Source organism: Danio aesculapii, chromosome 17, assembly GCF_903798145.1.
Source record: "Danio aesculapii chromosome 17, fDanAes4.1, whole genome shotgun sequence".
NCBI classification, from domain to species: Eukaryota; Metazoa; Chordata; class Actinopteri; order Cypriniformes; family Danionidae; genus Danio; species Danio aesculapii.
In genome coordinates this window covers 37,728,032-37,743,392 of record NC_079451.1, presented here as the reverse complement: position 1 = coordinate 37,743,392, position 15,361 = coordinate 37,728,032, and the positions used below count along the sequence as shown (strand labels likewise).

Sequence of the window (15,361 nt, the reverse complement as noted above, 5' to 3'; positions counted from 1 at the left end):
TTAACATGGCACACTTTATCAAAGAGAGGGAGCCGTGCCAAGCAGGTCTCAGATATGCCAGCTATTACTGTACTATTGATCTGATGCACAGCAGAGCATCCATGCACATCATGAATTTTTCATTGGATTGTGTTGTCAAACTGTAAGACAAAGGCCGCACAAGCCTCGCCCTCATTTTACGAGCTTTTTTTCTTCTCAACGTACAGTCTCAACACCTCCCCGAAGACTTGTTTATGATAATAAGGAAGTTTAAGGCTCTCAGTAAAAGACTCCTGCAATCCTAATGATTCCACTGTCTGCAGCGGTTCACAGCGTGTCTGGACGATAATATCACATGACCATCATTCAAGCGTATATGCACTGATGTTGCTTCAGAACGGTGGCTCTTTGAGTGATGGAGAGTCCGTAATTAAATCAGCGGGAAGTCTCTGGCTCCATGGCTCTTGTGTTCATGTTCTCCACATTGATTTGTATCAGTTTCTGGGCGGCTTTGGGTAACAGCTGAGGTGCTCTGGGTTGTGTCTGTGTTATAGGCTTTGAAAGAAAACAAATCGCCCTGTGATATTTTAAAGCCAAAAGTGGGTGGTTTTTAAATACTGAAATGCTTTCTGATTTGTAGAGACAAGCAAATAAGGCATTTATGGATTTATTTGTCTCTAAGGCACTGTTAAAAAAACATTACTCTGTTTCGTTAAGCATTCATACCTACTCAACGTGCTGGCGCTGGCTCAACCAATCTCCTGAGTCTGGAGGCGGGGTTATCTTATGAACTGACCAATGGAAGATGGAGATGAGTCATGGAACCCTGTTTGAAGACAAGCATCATTGAGCATGTTTACATGGACACCAATAATTCAAATTTAATACGATTAAAGTCATAATCGAACTAAACAGAAATCAAATTAAAACGTGTGGAGTACGCCGATTATAGAAGTGCAGTACAGACATGTTAACAACGCAATCAAACTATTACTGTCGTGCAGGATTTTTGCCGCATTTTGCGACAGGTTACACACACGCCTGTTTGGCATTATTCTCTGCACCTACCAAGTCAGTAAAGGACTAGACACCTGCATCTCGAAATGCAGAGGTTTTTTTCCAATATGGTGTGTGGTATCAAATTCCCTTAAAACTACACTCTTTCAGCAGTTCATACTCGCATCCAATATCTTGTTTGTCATGAGGATCATGAATGAAATATTTCTAAATGAAAGTGAAAGTGCCAAACTGCAGTTAAATTAACTGCAATTAAAAATGAAACACCTGAAATGACATGAAACTCCTGAGGAAAAATGGATAGCGTGGTGACGCAATGATGTTAATCGAAATATGTGCTATAACATGTGAAACAGGATCATGAAAGAAACATTCAAAGAGCAACTCATGTAAACACCTTAATCATATTATTGTCTTATTCAGATTAAGGCAAATAGTTCAATTACTGATGTCCATGTAAACGTAGTCATTGGCTGGGTCCGAAACCGCATACTTCCATACAATACGGTACGCTAAAATCAGTATACAAGCAGCGTTGTATGTAGTACGAAAATCAGTAAGCGAGAAATACCTAGATAACCTACTATTTCCGGTGAGATTCTGAAGTGCGCATCCCATGCACGCTGCACTGTCCCATGATGCCCCTTGAGAGAATTCATGAATGGGAGTGAAGCAACGCAACTGACGTAGGTATGTCACGTGACCATGACAAAACAGCGGATATAGTACATCCGAATTACATTCATACTATACAGAACGTACTTTTCTAACAGCTGAGTAGTGCGTTTAAATTCAAATGCAGTACCTATTGAGTAGTAGGCAGTTTCGGATGCAGCCATTGTTACTTAAAACAGTTGTCCTCAACCACAGGGCCGTGGACAGGTACTGGTCCGTGGATCAACTGGTACTGGAGTGCTTAAGAAATCATTCATTATTTCTGGTTTATTTATTATCTGAGTCTGAACTATTTTTTATTTTGATAAATCTTTTATTTTGAAAAATGACCGTATTCTCTCGCTTACATCTCAGTCACTTGAGCGCCATAAAGTTTCTTTGCTAAGGTGAAAAGGCCCAGTGAAGGACCCGTGAACTCCCAAGAAACAGATCCGCAACCCATTTGTCAACAGATCAGGTAAATCCACCATGGCTGTGCAAGATTAACTGCTAGAGATCGCAAATGATACCGACCCTTTAGGGGCTGTTCACATACTGTGTCTTTTCTAGAGTTTGCGAGAGTTCGTTATTTCTAATGTAGATGCGCCCTGACACGCTCGTGCCTTCCAGATGCACCCAGTTTAATAAATGCCATGAGCACACTGTAAGTCACGTGACAAGAACAGAACGATCAGCTTAAACTAGTGTTACGGTAGATTATTTATTCATTCATTTTCTATTCGGCTGAGTCCCTTTATTAATCTGGGGTCGCCACAGCGGGATGAACCGCCAACTTATCCAGCATATGTTTTACGCAGTGGATGCCCTTCCAGCTACAACCCATCACTGGGAAACACCCATACACACTCATTCACACACACACTACGGTCAATTTACCAATACCACGTTTTTGGATTTGTAGGGGAAACCGGAGCACCGAGAGGAAACCCACGCCAACACGGGGAGAACATGCAAACTCCACACAGAAATGCTAATTGACCCAGGGCTCAAACCAGTGACCTTTTTCTTGTGAGGCGTAGATGATTAATTATCTCAGACTTAAAAGATCAGTTCACACCAAAACGTAAATTCTGAAAGTAATTAATAACAAAATTTTTATTTTTGGGTGAACTAACCCTTTAAATGTAGGCATGGTCAAGAAAATCCGCTGTAGTTCAAACTGATAAAGTCTGTATAATTCAAGTACATGTGTTGTTTAGCAAATTGATTTTGTTTTCACTTTTGTATGGTACTTTGGATAAAGTGTCAGCTAAATGTGTAAATGTAAATATAACATTCCTTAATTTCACTAGTAATACGCCCTTAAAGACTGCATTTTACTCATATGTGACCCAGGACCAAAAAAAGTCTTATGTTGTCCATATGTATAGATCAAAATGATCAATTTAATCTTTTTAATATCAAGTAAACATGACGTTCCATGAATTCATTTTGTAAATGTCCTACTGTAAATATATCAAAACCTTTTAAATATATCTACAGTAGTAAATTTGCTGTTTTTGATTAATAATGTACATTTCAGAGAACTTAATTTGGACAATCTTAAATGCATTTTTTTAATTGAACCAGTTCAAATAGCTATATCAATACAGTATTGTCATGTCCTCACAAAGTATACATTACTAGATACTTATTATTTCAAATCTCAGATAATACAGAAATCTTCTCACTGATTTAGCAGTCCAGAGTCACATTTGGTAATGTGGTTAAGCAAACAGAAAATTCTGACCATGAATTACAAAATATATCATATTGTTTATTTAATATACACACATTACACACAATACGTCTTAATAAATCCGATATTATACATATAAAAACTAATAATGTACACATTTGTCGTCTCATTATTCATTCATATACAGTCATTAAAGACAAACAGACTATTTCCATGATTTGTATCTTCCACTCAATGTAATGATCCATGGTTTAGTCATGTGAACCAGTATATCAGCTTTCTGCAGGCATTTTTTGTAGCTCTCAGCCTCCCTATTTCCCGCAAGGTTCATTCAATACCCGCTGTCTCTTTGCTTCCCTTTTCGTGCAAGTTATCGAGCTTATTAAGGATGCCTGCAGCATTTTTAAGCAGTAATAGGAGATGCATTATGGAATTACTATTGTCACAAGTGCTTTGCCTGTGTTCCTTCATTAAACGTGGGTACTATATTGTAAGCAAACATCATTAACCTTTTTTTGCTCGGTTTTTGGCAAATTAATCCCAAAGGGCATTATTAAAATGGAGAAATAAACAGGAAATTGTCACATTTTACAATAAGGTTTCATTAGTTAATGTTAATGTGTTTAACATAAACAAAGAATGAACAATATTTGTACAGAATTTATTATTCAAAGTCATTTACTAATGCATTATTCAAATCGAAAGTGATAAACATTAAATATACTATAAGTTATGAACTAACTTTATTGTCATTAACTGTGATTAATTTATCTAGTTTATTGTCATTAACTAAAGTAAACAAAGATTAAATCAGGGTTTCTGCATGTTTCAAATTTAAGACCCTTTTAAGACCATTATAAATAAAATTTTAGTCTTATACAGGGCCAAGCATTAAGGATTTTTTCTAATGGCCCAGTTACTTCTGTAAATAGTTTTTGTATTAATAGAGGATCATGGAAAGGGATGTGTTGCTTTGGTTTTCTTTACCTGATTAGTGATTTTAATTTGAAGAATTTGCGGCTGCGCAGAGAGTGAGTCAAGTAACATTAAGCGAGTGGCAAAGGGCAGCAGAAAACATTTGGAAATGTTTGTAGAAAAGGCCTTTTGTAGAATGCAGTGATGTTGTTATTAGGGATGAAATGATTAGCCGTCATTTCACTATTAACCTTTAATTCATTACGGTTATTTAATCGTAAAGGATTCTCAACGCCGCGTTTCTGTTGCACGGAACAAAACTTCTGCAACTAAACAAAGTTATGCCAACTGTGTGCTAGTTTAAAGTTCTGAGCTTATACCAGGGCTAATACACACGTTGTTCACATATTGCGTCTTTTCCGCATGCAAGTTCATTATTTCCAATGGAGACGTGCACATATTGGGAGCGGTGTGCCCATGGCTAGTAAGCGGACTGAGGCACACGCATCCTCCCGGTGCACACAGTAGAAGCTATCTTACGCTGTAGTGCTGAGAGTTGTCCGTGGCTTTCAGTGCAATGTAAACAAAAGATGTGTTAGACGAATTATTACAAATTATTAAAATTATTATGCATGTATAAAGGCAGATAATAACAACAGTTAATTTAAATTCTTAGCTAATATAAAGCTTAAATTAACATTAGACAAATACTATTTTTTATTTATTCTTATTTTCATTTATTTATTCATTGTTCTGTCATTTATTTTCATTGCAAAATTATCACTCAGGTTTAAATCAAAAACTTTTTCATTTATTTTTAAGTCCAAAGAGTGAAATTTGTGACAACTTGTTTGTTTTTTATTAATATTTTGTGCTGTATTTGGTTACTGAGCAGCAATAAACAACACTTTAAAATATAAGCAGTTTTCTTGTGATTTTCTAAACTAGCAGTGTTTTAAATTTAATAAATGCATAATAATCATGATAACCGTGAAACCATGATTATTCTTCAGACTATATAATTGAACAACCAAAATCTATAATCGTTGCATCCCTAATTGTTAAGCAGTTTAAAACACAACATATGAATGTGTCTGAATGTAGAAGCCTACTTGAGCAATACACTGATTTTGTTGTGCTTAGAAAAACAACATTTGAAGCCACATTGTACAATGCAGTGATGTTATGTAGTTTCAAAATACAATATATTAACATTTTAATGTAGAAAAAGCCAACGTGGCTGTCTTAAGGAGCAAAAATACAGCATATAAGCTCTTATATTGCTGTTGTGTCATCACTTATATTGCAAGTCATATCTCTCCGGCTGCCCATTTGGGATGCTTTTCATGAACTGGCCCCCATGACAAACTAATTGAATAGCCCTGCTGCAGTGTGAGTTGACGTGAATAAAACCATTGATCAATTTGAAGTGAAAGTGAAAAACTACAAGCTTAAGCTTTCCATGTTTATATCAGTTTTATATCTTCTAAATGCTAATTGTCACTGTTTTTGTGCACACTAGCTTATAGATATACTAAAAACTAACAATACTGATACTAACATCTAAACAACTTTATTTTAATTTCATGGGACTTTAAAAGAACAATTTAAAATATATATATATTTTATTATCAAATTTTTATGTTATTTTAATTACCTCATGTGTTGACATGTCGATTGATTTCAGATATTGTGCAAAAAATATCCCTGTCATCAGATGCATTTATATTTGCTGTTCTCACCATTGCAATTTTGTCTTTATGGCTAGAGTATTTTGTTATGGAGATGAAAGCATGCAGCACACATTCACCACATTCTACTGGTTTCTACGTATTAAAATGCTTAAATAATCTTCTTAAGACAATCATTAGAATGATTGACTGCTCTGTGGTCTGTTTTGCTATTATATCTTAGCTTACAGTGGAGGCTCATGAAAAGAATCAATGGTAGGTGTTTTTCCTTCTCAGGTTTCTTGTTGGTCCTTTCCATTCACTCACATCCTGCAGATATGCACTGAAAGCTGCACAAAAACATTTGAAAAGGTTATTAATTTTTTTTTTGTTTAGACACTTGAGAAAATCAATATGAGAAGGAAGAGAGATGAATTCCAGTAACTGCTGCTGCTGAATATGTCTGAGTTTGCACTTTACACAGCCTGTCCTTATAGAACACGAGATATGAGCACACTTGAGACGGCATGAGGTCAAGGTTGAGTTGGTTAGCATGGTTTAGTTAACATTTGGTAGTTTTTACATTTCTTTACATTTCTACTGTATGAAACATCCATACACTCTCATTCACTATGGCCCATTTAGTTTATTCAATTTATCTATATCGCATGTCTTTGGACTGTGGGGGAAACAGGAGCACCCGGAGGAAACCCATGCCAACATGGGGAGAACATGCAAACTCCACACAGAAATGCCAACTGGCCAAGCCGGGACTCGAACCAGTGACCTTCTTGCTGTGAGGTGATAGCGCTACCCACTGCACCACTGAGCCACCCTGTTATCCTTCTCATAGGCATTTAATAATTTAGAATTTTCAGTTTTAAATCAATTTTTTTGCCCATTTTGAGTTAAAGGTAAAAGTTAAATTTTTGTATTTTAATCATTTATTCTCCCTTTACTTTGTTTCAAATCTTTCAGTTAAAGACAAAAGAAGATATTTTGAAGAATGCTGAAAACTTGTAACCATTATTTTCCTACTATGGCTAAAATCTATGGGAGATCAGGCATTCTCTTCATTGGCACCTAAACTGTGGAACTCTTTACCCTCTGATTATTGCAATGCAGAATCCCTGAGTATTTTTATTTACGATTTTTAGATCTATAACTATTTTTTTTGCATTCATCCTTCTATCTTTTACTGCTGCACATTTTATGTCTGTAAAGTGCCTGGAGATGCTACTTTTAAAAGCGCTATATAAAACTAAAGTTTATTATTGTTACAGGTTTTTAATCTTTCTTCAAAACATCTTCTTTTGTGCATAACTGAAGTAAGAAACTCAAAGGCTATAACCACTTGTGGGAGAGTAGATTTTCATTTTTAGGTGAATTCATTTAATTTGGTCTCATTTGAAGAAGCCTCAAGAACTGTGATTACATACTTTTACATTTTTCAGAATCTTAAAACATAATTGGGGTCTGAAGGGGTTTTAAGAAATTCTGAAAACCTGTAACCATTATTTGTTTTTCATACTATGAAAGTTGATTGTTACAGGTTTTCAGCTTTCTTCAAAACATTTTTTGTGTATAATGGAAGAAAGAAAAAGTCAAAGGTTTATAACCAGGGTGCAAATTACAGGGGAATTGGAGGGGATTGACCCTCAAATTAACGCTCGATACCCGCTGAAGGAGGTCAAAACAAGATGTATGGGGGGGGGGGGGGGGGGTGTATTAGTTCTTTAATACTAAGAAATATTTCACTCTGATCTGTATTTTAAACAATAATGTTAACAAATAAAATAATAGATAATATAAATATACATTTCCCAGTGTCGGGTTGCAGCTGGAAGGGCATCCGCTGTGTACAACATTCGCTGGACAAGTTGGCTTTTCCCCTTGTGGCGACTCCTGATGAATAAAGGGACTAAGCCGAAAAGAAAATGAATGAATGAATGAATGAATACACATTTGACCACCGCTATATTGGCTCAGACCATTGTTAAATGCACCAACCAGTCTATTCGAGAAAAAAGTCTTAAGGCAGCAGACCTAGTGCATGTTCACAAGACTTTGTTTTCTCATAAAATAGGTGTTTGTATCTATATTTAGCTTGAAAAAAAAAATCCAATTAGACGTGTAGTTTGTAGTTTAACCTGCAGTAACATCTGAAATAGCAAATCAGAAAATAGGTCAGAATACACTAAATATCCCTCAAAACGCTGAAAACTTAAATACGTGTTATTAATAAACTAGATGCATATTAAAAATAAATACATAAATTACTAAAGCATGTATTAAACAAACTAACCAAAACAGTTGACCCCCTTGATCGTCTATGTATACTTAGCACACTGTGTATAACCACTTGGTGGGTAGATTTAAATTTTTGGGTGAACTCTCCCTTTAATAGCTGTTGCCGGAGACCATTCATTTCACACCTGACAGTCTCGTCAAACAAGTTAGGGACATTTTTTTTCAAATTCAAGAGGTGTAAGATCACAAAACCAGTTTATCAACCCGTTATTTACCCGGATAAACACCTTTTCCCTAAACGTGTACGGATGTCATCGCCCTCGTTAAACTCCGCGCCACGTCATATTCCACGCACGCAGACAGAGGGAGGAGACGACACGCTAAAACAAGCCCGGCCCTTTATCTCATCATTCTTTGCGATGATTTGTCAGATATATACATGAAACCAGTCTGTGATTGGACGATAGGGGAGCCTTTTATAAACCGCACCAACCAAAGCAATCAGCGATTGGACGTAGGGCGGGATTTCTCAGAACACATACGGGAAAAAAATAATAACCATTCAGGAAGTGTGTTTGTCATGCTGGGGCATTAGTATTTGTCTGGAACTGGATTCGAGTTGCCAGGATTCATTCAAACATTTTAAAGAAGGAAGCGGTCAATATCCATTTGTCTCCGTAAGTAAATGGCAAATAGAACTTACGTAAATAAATCCAAAGCAGTTTGATCGCGAGCTCTTTACGGGTTTAATTGAGCATGTGGATGTTATTTGGTGAGTTAGAGATTGGGAATGTAGGCAGGGTGATTTGGTAATCAGGGAACAGCAGATAGAAATATAAAATGGAAGTCATATAACATCTATCTGATCAGGACGTTATATTATTTGCTCTCTGTTGTGTGACCTTTGCCATTTAAATGCTTCATTTATTAGGGGCTGCCATAAACTGTTTAAAGATTGTCATGCTTATTACTGGAAATATACGGGTTTTCCTTTTCTTTTGGATCGTGTGATATCCTTGTATTCTATTCGATTTTGATCATATATATAATGATAATGTTGTTACTTAATACAAGTAAATTGAAACTTTTTAATTTAAATGGTATTTATACATTTTCCTAATTGTTATATTTTTCAATTAATCAATCAACCTTTATTTATATAGCACTTTACTACAACAAAGGTTGACCAAAGTGCTTTACACAAATGAAAACGAATGATACTGCACAAATAAAAAACAGACAATGCAAAACAATATAAGAAATATCAATAAAATACAACAAACGTTAAAACAGAGAAATGTTTTTTAAACTAAATAAAAGTGAGATGTTTCCTTGGCAAGTAGCAGAAATAGCATAAAATGTAATACCTTATTAGATCATAATTACGTTTATTTAAAACGCAAATAATAAAATGGTTTAATTGGGTCTTAATTTTGAGGTATTAAAAAGGTCTTGAATCGGAGCAGAAAGTCTGAAATTCGAAAAGTCATGTTAATAAATGTTAATTAAACAAAATGACTGACAGTAATTTAGTTTCAATAAAAGTGTTTAAACCTTGAGATCTATTGACATGAGATGCTAAATAAAGAATAAAAAAAGAGTTTATGCTTCAGATTTTTGACAAACATCTGTTAGTTGCCTATAAAAGGCACTGATTAAATTAAGTTGATTTTTTTGTAATTTAATTGTTAAAGGTTTCTTTTAAAAATGATTCAATATTATTCATTAAATTATTATTTATAAAATGTAATAATCTTTATTTATATATATATATATTGATTGCTTTCTGTTGTGAATTGTGACCTTTGCTATTTAAATGCTTCATTTATTAGGGGCTGCCATAAGCTGTATAGAGATTGTCATGCTTATTACTGGAAATATACGGGTTCCTTTTTTTTTAGATTATGTGATATCCTTGGATACTCTTTAATAGTATTGTTGTAGATAGTTGTTGTTACTTAATACAAGTAAATTGATACATTTTTTACTTACCATTTATTCATTCATTCATTTTCTCTTCGGCTTAGTTCCTTTATTAATCAGGGGTCACCACAGCGGAATGAACCACCAACTTATCCAGCATATGTTTTACACAGCGGATGCCCTTCCAGCTGCAACACATCACTGGGAAACACATACACACTCATTCACTACAGACAATTTAGCTTACCCAATTCACCTATAGTGCAAGTCTTTGGACTGTGGGGGAAACCGGAGCACCCGGAGGAAACCCACACCAACATGGGGAGAACATGCAAACTCCACACAGAAATGCCAACTGTCCCAGCCAAGGCTCGAACCAGTGACCTTCTTGCTGTGAGGCGATTGTGCTACCCACTGCGCCACTGTGACGCTAATAGTATTTATACATTTTCTTAATTGCTGTTTTTTAAAACTAAATAAGTGAGAAATTTCCTTAGCAAGTAGCAGAAATAAAATAAAATGTAATATCTAATTTTATCTTAGTTATCATTTATTTGAAGTAACAATTAAAAAAAATTTTTTTAATTCAGATCTTAATTTTGAGGCCTTAAATGGTCTTAAATCAGAGTAGAAAAAGACATGTTATTAAATGTTAAACTAAATGTCTTGGTCAGTATTTTAATTCCAATAAAAGTATTTAAATTTAAAATAACAATATTGATCCTTAAATTCAGAAACATTGACATGAGATGCTAAATTAAAATGTAAAAAATGTGAGTTTATGCCCCAGAGTTTATCTTCTAGTGGTGAATGAAAGTTACTGTTTAAATCAAGTAGATTTTTTAACATAATTGGCAGGTTTTTTAAATTATAAACACACTTCAGTTTGATAAATGAATCATAAAAGAATAATTAATGTAAAAAAAGTAATGAAACCTATGCTAACTACAAAGCTATAAACTTTTAAAATTGAAGTATGACTAATACAACTCATTTCATGGACTATGCATTAAATTTACATTTCGTTAGATTAATCATTATTTTAAAAAGGCTTACATTTACTTTTAATAAAATCTAAAGCAATCATTATAACTATAAGATTTCACTGTGTCTTGTAATTTAGAAGGTCAGATCATTTCATAAGCAGATGCATTGAGCTGGACACAAGTTTGACTTTGAATTGTAAATGTTTGGATGATCAAAGTCCGATCAAATTGTCGTCAGGAAGGTATTCATTGACAGGGATTCTAGCATCACGATAAATTAGAATAACATACTATTTTATTTCAGGGCTCCTGGAATGTTGCTCGACGAAACTCCGCTGTTTGATCCTTCTCTTCTCCATGAGCTGGACTGGAGCAGCAACAGCGTCTCCTTCTCGCCCGCCATTTCTCCCTTTCAGCCTGGAGAAGGTCTAGTCCTCCGTCCTCTCTGCACCGCTGACCTGAACAGAGGTAATGCTCACCAATCAGTAGTCTGACTCTAAACACTTTGGTTTACTACATCAAATCAAAATGTCTTAATGTATTTTTTAGGTTTCTATAAGGTCTTATCACAGCTCACAGAGGCTGGAGATGTCACAGAAGAACAGTTCAAAGGTACTGCAAGACCATCATGTAGAAAAACACTATATATATAAGTCAAAATGATTAGCCCTCCTGTATTTTTTTAAATATTTCTCAAACGATCATTACCAGAGGAAGGGATTTTTCACATTATTAATTAATACTTATTTTTCTGGAGAAAGTCTTACTTGTTTTATTTCGGCTATAATAAAAGCAGTTAAAAAAATATTTAAAACCATTTTAAGGTCATTATTATTCGCCCCTTAAGCAATATTTTTTTCTGACTGTCTACAGCAGTGGTTCCCAAAATGGGGTCGGGGGACAATGGGGGGGGGGGGGGGGGGGTCGCTATCAAATTCTATTTATTAAACTATTACAATTAACATATTTTATCCATTATCTACAGCAAAAAATTGTAGTTAATTGTTACATTCAAAAACAACATGCAAATAAAAAGCCATCAGTCTTTCAATTTTTTTTGTGACCCCTGGGGTGACGGTGTTATATTAAAAAGACAGCGGATTGATTTTATGGCACCTGGTTAAACGCTCTGACACCTTTACTGCACTCACATACATTAAAAATAAATACAGGCCATGACTGAACATGGAGGATGGTCTCCGAGTGGCGTTCTTCAAAGTTAAATGATGAATAGACTTGGGCCTATTGGTGTGTGCGTGTGCACTGTTGTGTGCAAGGTTTCTCTGTGAGTTACTGATATTGTTATTTGGGGGGGGGGGTTTGCAGACTAAAAATTTGGTAACCCTAGTTCTACAGAACAAAATACTGTCATACAACAACTTGCCTAATTACCCTAACTTGCCTAATTAACCTAGTTAAGCCTTTAAATTGCACTTGAATGCTAGTATCTTGAAAAATATCTAGTCAAATATTACGTACTGTCATCGTGGCAAAGATATAAGAAATCAGTTATTAGAAAGGAGTTATTAAAACTATTTTGTTTAGAAATGTGTAACGGAAAATCTTCTTTCCCTTAGACAGATATTGGGGAAAAACATACGAGGGCTAATAATTTAGGAGGGCTAATAATTCAGACTTCAATATATGTATTTAAAAAAACAATACTCTCATATAACTATCAAATTTATTTTTTATTAAAGCAAATTTTGAACATATGAAGAAATCTGGAGACTATTATGTGATAGTGGTGGAAGACACGAATCTTGGGCAAATTGTTGCTACAGCAACACTAATCATAGAGCACAAATTCATCCACGCTTGTGCAAAGGTACATTTCAAACTTGTGTTTCAGCTTCATATCAATGTTTTCATTGTGCTAAATTATACACTTTTTTTATTAAATATATTTTTTTGTCGTCCTGACAGAGAGGCCGTGTGGAAGAAGTGGTTGTGAGTGATGTTTGCAGGGGGAAACAGCTAGGAAAACTGTGAGTTTGGGTTTTAAAGTGCCCCATTATGCTATTTCGTATATTACCTGTCATGCAGGTGTTTGTGGAAGTAAAAAGGTCTGTAAGGTTTCAAAGGTTCTGTTCACACCTGGCATAAAGACGCATTGTTGCCAATCTGATTAGAGGTGGATTACTGTACATTCAAGTTTAAATGGGGTTAGAAATGTTCCACTTCTAGAAGTAGTTGAAGACTCAATCAGTCAGATTGCTTGATCAGATTACTCCATTCCTTTGGTAATTTTCACACCTAAATATCATTTGCCTTTCTTTAGTTTACTTTTGCAAGTCAGTAGGTGCATCCCAATTTGTATACTTATAAACTATTCTATTTCCCTTTTAACTCTTAATAGTCCTAACAGTGCTTTCACACTTAAAATTACAAAAAGATTCCAGTTTAAATAAGAGGGTGTGGACCTTTCAAAGTTCATACACTCACTAGACCGTTTAAATGCATAGTGAGCCATTTGGGAGACAAATAATATTTAATATCTGCTAACAATCACTAAACACGCACACAATGTAGAGTTTTCATTGTGCACTTTTTATGTAAAATAGATGTATAATTTCCATTTAAATACCCTGTTGTATTACCTGTTTTTTTCTTTGTAGATTCTTAAATATATTTTATAATATATTGTTATTTATCTTCTATGTTGCTTTACTATAGTGTCATATTTATGGGCACTTGCTGCTAGAAAGAGCAACAATAGTTTTGTTGTCTCCATGTGCAATGACAAATGAAGTCTATTCTATACTAGATTTCCAAGCAAACCAAAAATCAAATGCAAGTTAACGATCGTCCCATTGGTCAAAGGGCACCTCCATCAGCTCACTGTGCTTAATGTGGCTTTCTTAGTAGCTATCATTGTTATTTTTTTGATTAAGGCTCTGTCTGTATTTTGGATTTGTTATTGGTCCACGAATCACAACACTGGGCTATCTGACCAATCAAACCAGAGGAGGCACATGGAAAGGTGGAATTTAAGAGAAAGAGGATCCTTTTTAAACTGTTTCACTCTTATGTATATTATGAAAAGTGGCCTTGTATGTAAACCTGGAACATGTAAAATTGCATAATATGGGCACTTCTATATTAATTGTCAAATAATGGGACTCCTTTTAATCTGTATCAAAAGTTAAGGCTTAAACCATTGTTTTGCTTTTGTTTTTTAGGTTGGTATCAACACTGACTCTCCTCAGCAAAAAACTGCAGTGCTACAAGGTTACACTGGAATGTGCGCCAAAAAATGTGGACTTTTACAGAAAGTTTGGCTATTCTGCTTCGGATGAGACTTACATGCAATGCCGGTTCTTTAACTGAATCCAAACGAATGTTGAACATCACAGAATGTTTGCTTTAGGACTCTTGATCTGTTCTGGGAGAACCTCAGATCAGACTACCTTGAAGTTGCACATTTTCTAGCCAGTAAAAAAAAACACACAATAAAGCTTGGTAAAATGGTGTCAATTAAGTAACAGTAACAAAATAATGTGACAAGCATTTTGAATTCACTACAACACAGAACAATGTGCAGAAATGGCACTTAAGTTTTCAGAATGTGTGGCTTACAGTGACCGAAACAAAAAGTAACATTGTGTGGCCTGTATAAAGAGAAAAGACAAACATTTTGTTGTATAGATGGGTTTATATACTTGAATATTTTCTTATGTCAGAATTTCTACTTTTTTTTTTGGGCTAAAAAGTGAAACACATTTAAAAATTACTAGAATTGTCATCGTTTTGTTTCCAAAGGTGTTTTTATAAAGCAGTTTGAGGCTAATTTACCTCTAGGTTAATGCTAAGGTGTGTAAAATGCCAAGACTCAAATCTGAATCTATTTTAACTTATTTAAATTCCTCATGCAGGTACTTATCTTCAACAGAGACAGTCATAGAAAGAAAGAAAAAGTTTACGTTTATTTATGCTCCTGTATTTTCTCAACTTTGGCTCTGGTCAGACACTGAATCATTAGTTTTGTGTCAAACCTAGATGAAGGAAAATAAATTATTTTGCAATATATCCTGAAGCGATGAAAGAATATCTTTGTACATTATTTTTGTACGTCCACTGACGGGAACAAATAAGGGGCATCAAAATGCTTCTCACCTGTCAGTCAAAAGATGGTAGCGATGTTTTATATCTGCTATATTTTAAAACTGATGTAAAACGACAATTGGTGAATGGGTTAAAAATGTTACATTAAAAGCATTATGACAAATCTCAAGTTCATATTGTATTTCAATGAATTCTATCCACAC

At 34.8% G+C, this 15,361-nt stretch overlaps 1 protein-coding gene across 1 annotated transcript; it reads left to right on the top strand.

Annotated features, from left to right (window-relative positions):
* The first annotated feature begins 8,743 nt into the window (after positions 1–8,743).
* gnpnat1 (glucosamine-phosphate N-acetyltransferase 1) lies at positions 8,744–15,327 on the top strand. Its single transcript, XM_056476880.1, has 6 exons — positions 8,744–8,861; positions 11,398–11,561; positions 11,643–11,705; positions 12,794–12,921; positions 13,020–13,081; positions 14,276–15,327. The coding sequence occupies exons 2-6, from the start codon at positions 11,408–11,410 to the stop codon at positions 14,421–14,423; spliced, it is 555 nt and encodes a 184-aa protein (XP_056332855.1). The 5' UTR covers positions 8,744–8,861; positions 11,398–11,407; the 3' UTR covers positions 14,424–15,327.
* The last annotated feature ends 34 nt before the right edge of the window (positions 15,328–15,361 follow it).